At 46.8% G+C, this 14479-nt stretch overlaps 1 protein-coding gene across 1 annotated transcript in view; it reads right to left on the bottom strand.

Annotated features, from left to right (window-relative positions):
* Positions 1-14479, bottom strand: part of LOC139748666 (uncharacterized) — a 93299-nt gene that overhangs the window by 56914 nt on the left and 21906 nt on the right. The window contains 1 exon segment of the mRNA XM_071661930.1: positions 2074-2434. Coding sequence (XP_071518031.1) covers positions 2074-2434 — 361 coding nt within the window.

Genomic DNA, 14479 nt, shown 5'->3' with positions numbered 1-14479 from the left:
GATCACTGACCCAGCAGCACTGGTGGAAGATCATGTAATACTGGTGAGGTAACAGCGGTAGCAGCAGCAGCAGCAGCAGGGTAGACAGCGTGGTAGACAGTGTTGTCATGTGGTACGCACGTTGTCCTTCATGTTGATCAACAACAGTTGGTGAAGCAGGTGTGTGGTGAGGAGGTGACAGGTGAGGAAGCAGCTCTGGTGGCGGGCAAGGGTCGGAAGAGCCGTGATGACAGCCTGCACTCACAGGTCAAGCTGCCGCGCTGCTCATGAATGACAGTAATGACCAGGGTCATCACCTAAGGAGGAGTCTGTCCACTTGCAAACCTTCTCCAGTCCAGCCTCTTAATGACCACAAGGGCCAGACCTCAGGGGCCAGACCATGCTTCTCAACACCTAGCTACATACAGGTCCTGAACCACAGCCATCCCTCACAGGTCCTGAAGCACCGTATTGAGCCGTTAACGTGCCTCACATGCCTGACACAGGATGACAGTCTGGTGCAGAAGTGAACCTGCCGCTTCCTCACACACCAAACATATTCCTTAACACATTACAGCAGGACACTGCCGCCCTCACCTCCTGCAGGATACTGCCGCCCTCACCTCCTGCAGGATAATGCCGCCCTCACCTCCTGCAGGATACTGTCGCCCTCACCTTCACCTGAGCCCCAGTAGTACGTGAGCAGACGCGTGTCCTCCTGCTCTTGTGGCACACATCACCATCATCACACACTTGTCACATATCCTGCAGTCATGAAGTGTGAAGGACGTTCCTGTCGTGGAAACCCTTAACCTGTGACCCAAGCCATCGTCACCCCCCCCCCCCCAGCACCGTACACTTCTTCAACCCACCTAACCTAATTAAAACCTCTCCCGCACACCCCAGCGTGCGCTACGTACTTCATCCTCACCGTTAACAGACCATTATCGTCAGTTTAGTAATACGTTAGCGGTAATTTGCGTTGTCTGCAGTATCAACTACTGTTATTGAACGTTACTGGCTCCAGCATCTCGTGTTATCCTTCGTCGTGAACATGGTTCAGCGCGGCCGAGGCCAATTTTTTTTTATTCATAGGTGAACAGATAAATGATTAACAGAATGTATAAATTGCCTTCATAACTTGATCAGCAAGTTGTAAGAACCCTTGATGGTAATACTGAGCGTGTATGTAAGACTTATATAGGAAGACTGTAAGTAAGGTTGTCCAGTGGGTGGGTCTTATATAAGGGTTATGTATGATCATAACTGATACGCCACACGGGCAACTGAATGCCTTCAGCAGGACCATCTCATTATATGTAAACTGTCGTGAAAAAATAATAAGTTTACAATCACAGTTCACGTGATGATATATTTCCTACGTCACCCGTTACGTGACCATGTGAGGTAGTGTCACGGGAAGGTCACAATTATGTTTGAAGTGGTTCCAACAATGTTATATGGTTGCGAGCCGTGGGCTATAGATAAGAGTTGTACAAAGGAGGATGAGGAGATGGAGTGAGTATTTTGAAGGTTTGTTGAATGTGTTTGATGATAGAGTGGCAGATATAGGGTGTTTTGGTCGAGGTGGTGTGCGAAGTGAGAGGGTCAGGGAAAATGGTTTGGTAAACAGAGAAGAGGTAGTGAAAGCTTTGTGGAAGATGAAAGCCGGCAAGGCGGCGGGTTTGGATGGTATTGCAGTGGAATTTATTAAATAAAGGGGGTGACTGTGTTGTTGACTGGTTGGTAAAGATATTCAGTGTATGTTTGGTCCATGCTGAGGTACCTGAGGATTGGCGGAATGCATGCATAGTGCCATTGTACAAAGGCAAAGGGGATAAAGGTGAGTGTTCAAATTACAGAGTATAAGTTTGTTGAGTATTCCTGGGAAATTATGTGGGAAGGTATTGATATATATGTATATATATATATATATATATATATATATATATATATATATATATATATATATATATATATATATATATATATATATATATATATACACACACACATTAGAGGCGATGGTGGCGTAGCGGGTGTACCTGGGTGATCACACACACACACACACACAGTACTGAGTGAGTGACTGACCTGCCAGCCTTGGTGACGATCATTTCTGTGCCCAGTTCGTTGAACTCGTCCCACAATGCCTTCATCTCCAGACTGGCCGACACGTTCACCAGTTTAGGATGTAGCGGCTTCTTCTGTTGTTGTTGCTGTTGTTGTTGTTGCTGCTGCTGCTGGTGCTGCTGGTGTTGGTGGTGATGCTGCTGCTGGGGTTTCTCTCCCAGGGACATAGGCTCCTCCTTCTGGACCTTGAGAGGCGAGCGAGGAGAGCCGGCCCTGGTCTTGGAGAGGTCGTCCTGTTGGGTTTGGGTGCACGTCAGCTGAGACGGGTGGTAACCGCTGGTGGTGTAGTCTTGCCTGGTCTTGCCGGCCGCCAGCAGGCACGCTGAGGGCAGAGAACCTCCGTCTGAGTGGCTACAATACGTTCTCAGTCAGGCAGGGGTGGGGCAGGTACTCGATTGGAGGAGAACGCAGGGGGACAGTGGGCTGGGGAACATGGGCAGGTCATCACTCACTCTACAGAACATACTTCAACAACAGTTACAAGAACAGTGGTACAGCTGGGGTTGATGGTACAACTGGGGTTGATGGTACAGCTGGGGTTGATGGTACAGCTGGGGTTGATGGTACAGCTGGGGTTGATGGTACAGCTGGGGTTGATGGTACAACTGGGGTTGATGGTACAGCTGGGGTTGATGGTACAGCTAGGGTTGATGGTACAGCTAGGGTTGATGGTACAGCTGGGGTTGATGGTACAGCTAGGGTTGATGGTGCAGCTGGGGTTGATGGTACAGCTGGGGTTGATGGTACAACTGGGGTTGATGGTACAGCTGGGGTTGATGGTACAACTGGGGTTGATGGTACAGCTGGGGTTGATGGTACAGCTGGGGTTGATGGTACAGCTAGGGTTGATGGTACAGCTGGGGTTGATGGTACAGCTGGGGTTGATGGTACAGCTGGGGTTGATGGTACAGCTAGGGTTGATGGTACAGCTGGGGTTGATGGTACAGCTGGGGTTGATGGTACAGCTAGGGTTGATGGTACAGCTAGGGTTGATGGTACAGCTGGGGTTGATGGTACAGCTGGGGTTGATGGTACAGCTGGGGTTGATGGTACAGCTAGGGTTGATGGTACAGCTAGGGTTGATGGTACAGCTGGGGTTGATGGTACAGCTAGGGTTGATGGTACAGCTGGGGTTGATGGTACAGCTGGGGTTGATGGTACAGCTGGGGTTGATGGTACAGCTAGGGTTGATGGTACAGCTAGGGTTGATGGTACAGCTGGGGTTGATGGTACAGCTAGGGTTGATGGTACAGCTGGGGTTGATGGTACAGCTGGGGTTGATGGTACAGCTAGGGTTGATGGTACAGCTGGGGTTGATGGTACAGCTAGGGTTGATGGTACAGCTGGGGTTGATGGTACAGCTGGGGTTGATGGTACAGCTAGGGTTGATGGTACAGCTGGGTTGATGGTACAGCTGGGGTTGATGGTACAGCTGGGGTTGATGGTACAGCTGGGGTTGGTGGTACAGCTAGGGTTAGTGGTACAGCTGGGGTTGATGGTACAGCTAGGGTTGATGGTACAGCTGGGGTTGATGGTACAGCTAGGGTTGGTGGTACAGCTGGGGTTGATGGTACAGCTAGGGTTGATGGTACAGCTGGGGTTGATGGTACAGCTAGGGTTGATGGTACAGCTGGGGTTGATGGTACAGCTGGGGTTGATGGTACAGCTAGGGTTGATGGTACAGCTAGGGTTGATGGTACAGCTGGGTTGATGGTACAGCTGGGGTTGATGGTACAGCTGGGGTTGATGGTACAGCTAGGGTTGATGGTACAGCTGGGGTTGATGGTACAGCTGGGGTTGATGGTACAGCTAGGGTTGATGGTACAGCTAGGGTTGATGGTACAGCTGGGGTTGATGGTACAGCTAGGGTTGATGGTACAGCTAGGGTTGATGGTACAGCTGGGGTTGATGGTACAGCTGGGGTTGATGGTACAGCTAGGGTTGGTGGTACAGCTGGGGTTGATGGTACAGCTGGGGTTGATGGTACAGCTGGGGTTGATGGTACAGCTGGGGTTGATGGTACAGCTGGGGTTGATAGTACAGCTAGGGTTGATGGTACAGCTAGGGTTGGTGGTACAGCTAGGGTTGGTGGTACAGCTGGGGTTGATGGTACAGCTAGGGTTGGTGGTACAGCTGGGGTTGATGGTACAGCTGGGGTTGATGGTACAGCTAGGGTTGGTGGTACAGCTAGGGTTGGTGGTACAGCTGGGGTTGACGGTACAGCTAGGGTTGGTGGTACAGCTGGGGTTGATGGTACAGCTGGGGTTGACATAAGTAAAAGGCGAACGCAACAGTCAAATGGGGGCATTATGACAACAGTTATGTTGTGAGGAGACTGTGCTGACTCTGTAACAGCAGTTATGTTGTGAGGAAACTATAACAAAGTCACATCATATAAGACTTTAAAACAAACACAGTGTTGTTACCTGGCCCAAGGGTTCTTGAGTCAAAATGTTACATTCCCAGGGTTATAATCTCATTTTCTCCAGTGTGTGATGTCTCCATGGTTGTTTAATTTGTTTATGGATGGGGTTGTTAGGGAGGTAAATGCAAGAGTTTTGGAAAGAGGGGCAAGTATGCAGTCTGTTGTGGATGTGAGAGCTTGGGAAGTGAGTCAGTTATTGTTTGCTGATGATACAGCGCTGGTGGCTGATTCATGTGAGAAACTGCAGAAGCTGGTGACTGAGTTTGGTAAAGTGTGTGAAAGAAGAAAGTTAAGAGTAAATGTGAATAAGAGCAAGGTTATTAGGTACAGTAGGGTTGAGGGTCAAGTCAATTGGGAGGTGAGTTTGAATGGAGAAAAACTGGAGGAAGTGAAGTGTTTTAGATATCTGGGAGTGGATCTGGCAGCGGATGGAACCATGGAAGCGGAAGTGGATCATAGGGTGGGGGAGGGGGCGAAAATTCTGGGAGCCTTGAAGAATGTGTGGAAGTCGAGAACATTATCTCGGAAAGCAAAAATGGGTATGTTTGAAGGAATAGTGGTTCCAACAATGTTGTATGGTTGCGAGACGTGGGCTATGGATAGAGTTGTGCGCAGGAGGATGGATGTGCTGGAAATGAGATGTTTGAGGACAATATGTGGTGTGAGGTGGTTTGATCGAGTAAGTAACGTAAGGGTAAGAGAGATGTGTGGAAATAAAAAGAGCGTGGTTGAGAGAGCAGAAGAGGGTGTTTTGAAATGGTTCGGGCACATGGAGAGAATGAGTGAGGAAAGATTGACCAAGAGAATATATGTGTCGGAGGTGGAGGGAACGAGGAGAAGAGGGAGACCAAATTGGAGGTGGAAAGATGGAGTGAAAAAGATTTTGTGTGATCGGGGCCTGAACATGCAGGAGGGTGAAAGGAGGGCAAGGAATAGAGTGAATTGGAGCGATGTGGTATACCGGGGTTGACGTGCTGTCAGTGGATTGAATCAAGGCATGTGAGGCGTCTGGGGTAAACCATGGAAAGCTGTGTAGGTATGTATATTTGCGTGTGTGGACGTATGTATATACATGTGTATGGGGGTGGGTTGGGCCATTTCTTTCGTCTGTTTCCTTGCGCTACCTCGCAAACGTGGGAGACAGCGACAAAGCAAAAAAAAAAAAAAAAAAAAATATATATATATATATATATATATATATATATATATATATATATATATATATATATATATATATTTTTTTTTTTTTTACTTTGTCGCTGTCTCCCGCGTTTGCGAGGTGGCGCAAGGAAACAGACGAAAGAAATGGCCCAAGTAAGTAATGTAAGGGTAAGAGAGATGTGTGGAAATAAGAAGAGCGTGGTTGAGAGAGCAGAAGAGGGTGTTTTGAAATGGTTTGGTCACATGGAGAGAATGAGCGAGAAAAGATTGACCAAGAGGATACATGTGTCGGAGGTGGAGGGAACGAGGAGAAGTGGGAGACCAAATTGGCTTCACATGCCCTGGTTCAATCCATTGACAGCACGTCGACCCCGGTATACCACATCGTTCCAATTCACTCTATTCCTTGCACGCCTTTCACCCTCCTGCATGTTCTGGCCCCGATCACTCAAAATCTTTTTCACTCCATCTTTCCACCTCCAATTTGGTCTCCCACTTCTCCTCGTTCCCTCCACCTCTTACACATATATCCTCTTCTCGTTCCCTCCACCTCTTACACATATATCCTCTTTGTCAATCTTTTCTCGCTCATTCTCTCCATGTGACCAAACCATTTCAAAACACCCTCTTCTGCTCTCTTAACCACACTCTTTTTTTTACCACACATCTCTCTTACCCTTTCATTACTTACTCGATCAAACCACCTCACACCACATAGTGTCCTCAGACATCTCATTTCTACCACATCCACCCTCCTCCGCACAACTCTTTCTAAAGCCCATGCCTCGCAACCATATAACATTGTCGGAACCACTATTCCTTCAAACATACCCATTTTTGCTTTCCGAGATAACGTTCTCGCCTTCCACACATTTTTCAACGCTCCCAGAACTTTCGCCCCCTCCCCCATCCAATGACTCACTTCCGCTTCCATGGTTCCATCCGCTGCCAAATCCAGTCCGAGATATATAAAACACTTCACTTCCTCCAGTTTTTCTCCATTCAAACTTACCTCCCAATTGACTTGTCCCTCAACCCTACTGTACCTAATAACCTTGCTCTTATTGACATTTACTCTCAGCTTTCTTCTTTCACACACTTTACCAAACTCAGTCACCAGCTTCCGCAGTTTCTCACCGGAATCAACCACCAGCGCTGTATCATCAGCGAACAACAACTGACTCACTTCCTAAGCCCTCTCATCCACAAGAGACTGCATACTTGTATGTATATATATATATATATATATATATATATATATATATATATATATATATATATATATATATATATATATATATATCTTGACTCTCGTCAAGGCTCCGGCAAATGTTACCTATGAAAAGTTACATTTATAACATGCTTGCTCAAGTATAACCTATTTATGTAGAACTGATAACAGATTCATTGCAATTGATAATAATAATGATAATAATAATAATAATAATAATAATAATAATAATAATAATAATAATAATAATAATAATAATAAGTTAAGAGTAAATGTGAATAAGAGCAAGGTTATTAGGTACAGTAGGGTTGAGGGTCAAGTCAATTGGGAGGTAAGTTTGAATGGAGAAAAACTGGAGGAAGTAAAGTGTTTTAGATATCTGGGAGTGGATCTGGCAGCGGATGGAACCATGGAAGCGGAAGTGGATCATTGGGTGGGGGAGGGGGCGAAAATCCTGGGAGCCTTGAAGAATGTGTGGAAGTCGAGAACATTATCTCGGAAAGCAAAAATGGGTATGTTTGAAGGAATAGTGGTTCCAACAATGTTGTATGGTTGCGAGGCGTGGGCTATGGATAGAGTTGTGCGCAGGAGGATGGATGTGCTGGAAATGAGATGTTTGAGGACAATGTGTGGTGTGAGGTGGTTTGATCGAGTAAGCAACGTAAGGGTAAGAGAGATGTGTGGAAATAAAAAGAGCGTGGTTGAGAGAGCAGAAGAGGGTGTTTTGAAATGGTTTGGGCACATGGAGAGAATGAGTGAGGAAAGATTGACCAAGAGGATATATGTGTCGGAGGTGGAGGGAACAAGGAGAAGTGGGAGACCAAATTGGAGGTGGAAAGATGGAGTGAAAAAGATTTTGTGTGATCGGGGCCTGAACATGCAGGAGGGTGAAAGGAGGGCAAGGAATAGAGTGAATTGGATCGATGTGGTATACCGGGGTTGACGTGCTGTCAGTGGTTTGGATCGGGGCATGTGAGGCGTCTGGGGTAAACCATGGAAAGCTGTGTAGGTATGTATATTTGCGTGTGTGGACGTATGTATATACATGTGTATGGGGGTGGGTTGGGCCATTTCTTTCGTCTGTTTCCTTGCGCTACCTCGCAAACGCGGGAGACAGCGACAAAGCAAAAAAAAAGAAAAAAAAAATAATAATAATAATAATAATAATAATAATAATAATAATAATAATGATAATATTACTAACAGTAATAATAATAATGATAATGATAATAATAAAATATGATTAACGTTGTAATTGATAATAATTATCACTTTTACTGTCATTGTTCTACTGCTTTTCAAATTTAGTTTATGTGAATGAGAGGCGCGCTATTAAGCAAGGTTCAGCCCTAGCTAGTGTGGGCCAGCCTACATATCTTCATCTGTATCTTATCAACACATTAAGCTCACCAGCCTGGCACAACTGGCTGACCCTCGCCCGGCACAGCGAGTGCACTTTTCCCAGCATAAATCTGGCCGCTGTGTAAGTCAGCAGTGAGCAGCGACACCCGCCATCATAACAGATGAGCCGTTGGTTCACTCAGCACTTCTTTCGTGCACACATGTTCTTGTTGTATGGTGCAATCCTTTATCATAATGGCCTGTTGTTGTGTTTATTATTAGTGGGTTATTCCTGTATGTAGCGACCTGGAGTATGGATGCATTTACGCATCCCAGACTCCCTTCATCCTTTAGCTACTGTCTCTCAAGGATGGCGGCTCAGGATTTGTTTATTTATAGTGGGTTGTTTCAGAAAAACTTAATGGTACGTATGAGTAAACCAGCACACACACACACACACACACACACACACACACACACACACACACACACACGGTCTTATAGGAAGGTTAAGGAGCATATTATTGTGTATGGGTTGAAGTGTTTATCATGTTTACTTAGTAAGGTAGATGTGGGAAACTTACATGAAGACTTGGACCTCATAAGGTCTCTACTTCGTGTTTCTTGTCTGGAATTATGACTTTATTATTATTATGGGTTATCTCAGGATTTAGTGAGACACAGAGATAAAATCTTTCTATGAATAAATTGCGTTCCACTGGTCTCATGGTTGTGTTCTTATGTTATATTGTACTTTATAGTATATGAACATTTGTTTCAGTGTCAGGAAACTACAGCCAAGATGAAATTAACATAAAACTTGGTTTTCAATTTTCGCAAGAACAAACATTTAATTCTTTGCCATATACATTGTATGATGTTTGTAGTAATATATCATCCCGTATGTAAACGTGTTCAGGTTGTTTACTAATGAGAGCAACACTGGACAATGTACCATTTCTACTGTTTGTATGGCCACTCGAATGTGACATAAACCACCAGACTCCTTCAACATGTGGTCACCTGCTCGGCTTCTGGCCTACACACTTAACATGTACACATACCACGATGAAACGACCATGCAATTATACTACTAATCTACGGTTTTCCTTGTAACATTTTCAGTTTATTATAAAAGAAAAATTGAAAAATACTTTTAGTGAAACACAAGTTGGTGTTGTGTTGTATTGTGTTGGCTAGGGTTGGAGCGCCGGTGTTGGCAGCTTGGGTCGGAGCGCCGGAGTTGCTTATTTTTCTTACATTAATTATGGAGTCAAGCTCTCCACGCTTGACTGTTACAAGAAGCCATGTTTTTGTTGCAACACTGAGGAGCCTCTGCTTGCAGGACGAGCTTGGAAAAACAAATTCAGGTTGTCAGGTTGTTACAGCAGGCCTCAGAGCAGAAGTAGCGTGTTCTTATGATACATCAACCTCAGCCATCACCTGTAACATACTCTCCTGCGTAGTCCAACCTCATCAACATGGCATCAGTAACCATCCTACAACAACACAACATCACCACCATCGGTAAGCTTACCAACATCAATATCATGTTATCGGCAAACGTACAATGACGACATCAACACCGTACCATCATCATAATATCGGGAAGCGTAATGTACATCAACAGTGTAGCAGCATCAGTTTATCGTCGAGTGTAGGGAAACATCAACACAAGAACAACATCATCATATAAGGTAAAGTTAGCTACATGAACATGGCTCCTAGATCATGTCACCATAACACAGAACCAGGAGCACAACATGTTGTGATGTGACACACACACACACACACACACACACACACACATACACACACACACACACACACACATCGTGTCCTCAGGAACGCTGAAAAACAAACACAATATAAAGATGCGTGCATGGCTCCCTCGTCGCAAGCGGCACATGTCACACATTGCTTCATCTTTTCCTGTATCCAAATTGAAGATAGCAATCTGACATTTATTCTCCAGTCAATACACACACACGCACATGTTGTACATAACTCTGAACATTTATATTTTGCTGGAAAAGGATATAAGTAATAATGCAGTTTACATCGGATGTTCATAAAACGTTTGTAAACATCATATATATATATATATATATATATATATATATATATATATATATATATATATATATATATATATATATATATATATATAGGGTTTCTTGGTCAGTGTGAAACTTTTATATACGTCATATATAGGGTTCTTGGTCTGTGTGAAGGTTTATATATTCATTATTAACATAAAAATGGTCCTCCACAATTGTTTAGTGGTGTCAGTGTAAGACTGTTAATATAGACGGTTAATAACAATTGACAACTGATGTTTTTATGGATGTTGTTAGTAGAGACACGATGGCTACATCTTAATCATTGTTTACGTTGCTTCTAGGTTGTGTGGGGAACAGCAGCTCGTAGCTGCTGGTAAATCTCAGAACAGAGCAGCTTACTAAAGTACATTACCAGGCTAGTTTTTCTGTCGTATATTTTATCTTGCCGTAGCCACTCACAGCATTCCTTTGAAATTGGTTTGGGTCAATGTTTCTCCTCCGTAGATGTGCTGACATAAGATAGTAGCCAGCCAGCCTACAGCGGTGGTGGCCACCAGTCCACCCACAACTCCATTCCTTCTAGCCAAACTCAGGGACGCTACTCACTGTGTCTCGAGGTATCAACAAAACCAACACTCGCTCTATCTCCCACAAGCAAACACAGCACGTTAACCACACCACTGTATCAGCTGGTAGGCTTATGAATTGGTTATAACAACACTTGGCTGGATGGACAAACAGTAGAGGGGTAATGTTATCAACTGTTGATCGCAGGATCTGAATTTGATCTCGGCGTCTGAATTTGACTGTTCCATCCCTGTTGTTCAGGTCTGGCGCTGTGTTCCATCCCTGTTGTTCAGGTCTGGCGCTGTGTTCCATCCCTGTTGTTCAGGTCTGGCGCTGTGTTCCATCCCTGTTGTTCAGGTCTGGCGCTGTGTTCCATCCCTGTTGTTCAGGTCTGGCGCTGTGTTCCATCCCTGTTGTTCAGGTCTGGCGCTGTGTTCCATCCCTGTTGTTCAGGTCTGGCGCTGTGTTCCATCCCTGTTGTTCAGGTCTGGCGCTGTGTTCCATCCCTGTTGTTCATGTCTGGCGCTGTGTTCCATCCCTGTTGTTCATGTCTGGCGCTGTGTTCCATCCCTGCTGTTCAGGTCTGGCGCTGTGTTCCATCCCTGTTGTTCAGGTCTGGCGCTGTGTTCCATCTCTGTTGTTCATGTCTGGCGCTGTGTTCCATCCCTGTTGTTCAGGCCTGGCGCTGTGTTCCATCCCTGTTGTTCAGGCCTGGCGCTGTGTTCCATCCCTGTTGTTCAGGCCTGGCGCTGTGTTCCATCCCTGTTGTTCAGGTCTGGCGTAGCAATATCTTTCCCCATGTAGGATGCTTGGTAGTATTAACATGTGTATAAGCCTATACTATACCACTAGTCTGACCTCAAAAGAATGAAAGTTCCTTGTTTGTAATCTCCAGTAATGATGATGATGATGATGGGGGAGGTGACCGCATCTGTGGTCGTTGTGTGGACAGTGTGCATGGCTGTCATACTTGACCACCTCAACAGGTGGTGGCGGTAGCACCAGTGTGAAGAGCCGGGCTCACAAGTACGTACTTAGAGAGGGTATTTAACTCGTTGTTGGGTTGGTAATCGTCCGCAGACCGACGACCACAATCTGTTAAGTAGTCGTTTACTTATTTAACCTTAACACGTGTGGTGACACGAGCAGAGGATGGTCACCCTGGAGTATATTAACCATACCAGCAGAGTGTGTACTGATGATGCTGTATCACTTGTATGTGGCAACACACACCTACCAGTACACCATGACAACCATTACCCCAGCTACCAGTTACCCAGCACACCATGACAACCACTACCCCAGCTACCAGTTACCCAGCACACCATGACAACCATTACCCCAGCTACCAGTTACCCAGCACACCATGACAACCACTACCCCAGCTACCAGTTACCCAGCACACCATGACAACCATTACCCCAGCTACCACTACCCAGCACAACATAACAACCATTACCCCAGCTACCAGTTACCCAGCACACCATGACAACCATTACCCCAGCTACCAGTTGCCCAGCACAACATAACAACCATTACCCCAGCTACCAGTACCCAGCACAACATAACAACCATTACCCCAGCTACCAGTTACCTAGCACACCATGACAACCATTACCCCAGCTACCAGTTACCCAGCACACCATGACAACCATTACCCCAGCTACCAGTTACCCAGCACAACATAACAACCATTACCCCAGCTACCAGTTACCCAGCAAACCATGGCAACCATTACCCCAGCTACCAGTTACCCAGCACAACATAACAACCATTACCCCAGCTACCAGTACCCAGCACAACATAACAACCATTACCCCAGCTACCAGTTACCTAGCACACCATGACAACCATTACCCCAGCTACCAGTACCCAGCACACCATGACAACCACTACCTCAGCTACCAGTTACCCAGCACAACATAACAACCATTACCCCAGCTACCAGTTACCCAGCACACCATGACAACCACTACCTCAGCTACCAGTTACCCAGCACAACATAACAACCATTACCCCAGCTACCAGTTACCCAGCACACCATGACAACCATTACCCCAGCTACCAGTTACCCAGCACACCATGACAACCACTACCTCAGCTACCAGTTACCCAGCACAACATAACAACCATTACCCCAGCTACCAGTTACCCAGCACAACATAACAACCACTGCCCCAGATAACAGTACACCATGACAACCACTACCTCAGCTTGCAGTACCCAGCACACCATGACAACCACTACCAAGCACTTGTTCCCCTCCAGCCACATGTACTACCACAAACACACCAGCAACTAACCGTACTGTATCTAACCTCTTCCTCACAGGTGTTTCTCTCCCATCCATCCACCACCTACGGGTGTTGTACTGGACAGTGAAAGGGCCGGGCATAGGGGTGTGGTTGGGGTGGCAGTAGGTAGTGAGAGGGCCGGGGGTAGGGGTGTGGTTGGGGTGGCCTGTTAGTATACAAGACCCTAAGTTTACCTTAGTGGTCCGCCACACTATCCTCCCCCCACCCTGGGTCGTCCTTCTCTCCACCAGCAGCTACTGACGCTCCTCATTCCTCATGTTCCCTGGGTCGTCCACCAGCAGCTACTGACGCTGCTCATTCCTCATGTTCTCTGGGTCGTCCACCAGCAGCTACTGACGCTCCTCATTCCTCATGTTCCCTGGGCCGTCCACCAGCAGCTACTGACGCTCCTCATTTCTCATGTTCCCTGGGTCGTCCACCAGCAGCTACTGACGCTGCTCATTCCTCATGTTCCCTGGGTCGTCCACCAGCAGCTACTGACGCTCCTCATTCCTCATGTTCCCTGGGTCGTCCACCAGCAGCTACTGACGCTGCTCATTCCTCATGTTCCCTGGGTCGTCCACCAGCAGCTACTGACGCTGCTCATTCCTCATGTTCCCTGGGTCGTCCACCAGCAGCTACTGACGCTCCTTATTCCTCATGTTCCCTGGGTCGTCCACCAGCAGCTACTGACGCTGCTCATTCCTCATGTTCCCTGGGTCGTCCACCAGCAGCTACTGACGCTGCTCATTCCTCATGTTCCCTGGGTCGTCCACCAGCAGCTACTGACGCTCCTCATTCCTCATGTTCCCTGGGTCGTCCACCAGCAGCTACTGACGGTGCTCATTTCTCATGTTCCCTGGGTCGTCCACCAGCAGCTACTGACGCTTCTCATTCCTCATGTTCCCTGGGTCGTCCACCAGCAGCTACTGACGCTGCTCATTCCTCATGTTCCCTGGGTCGTCCACCAGCAGCTACTGACGCTGCTCATTCCTCATGTTCCCTGGGTCGTCCACCAGCAGCTACTGACGCTCCTCATTCCTCATGTTCCCTGGGTCGTCCACCAGCAGCTACTGACGCTCCTCGTTCCTCATGTTCCCTGGGTCGTCCACCAGCAGCTACTGACGCTCCTCATTCCTCATGTTCCCTGGGTCGTCCACCAGCAGCTACTGACGCTCCTCATTCCTCATGTTCCCTGGGTCGTCCACCAGCAGCTACTGACGCTGCTCATTCCTCATGTTCCCTGGGTCGTCCACCAGCAGCTACTGACGCTCCTCATTCCTCA

The sequence above is a fragment of the Panulirus ornatus genome, chromosome 5 (genome assembly GCF_036320965.1).
Source record: "Panulirus ornatus isolate Po-2019 chromosome 5, ASM3632096v1, whole genome shotgun sequence".
Lineage (NCBI taxonomy): Eukaryota > Metazoa > Arthropoda > Malacostraca > Decapoda > Palinuridae > Panulirus > Panulirus ornatus.
The sequence above is the reverse complement of the archived record's forward strand: the minus strand, read 5'-3'. Positions and strand labels throughout refer to the sequence as shown.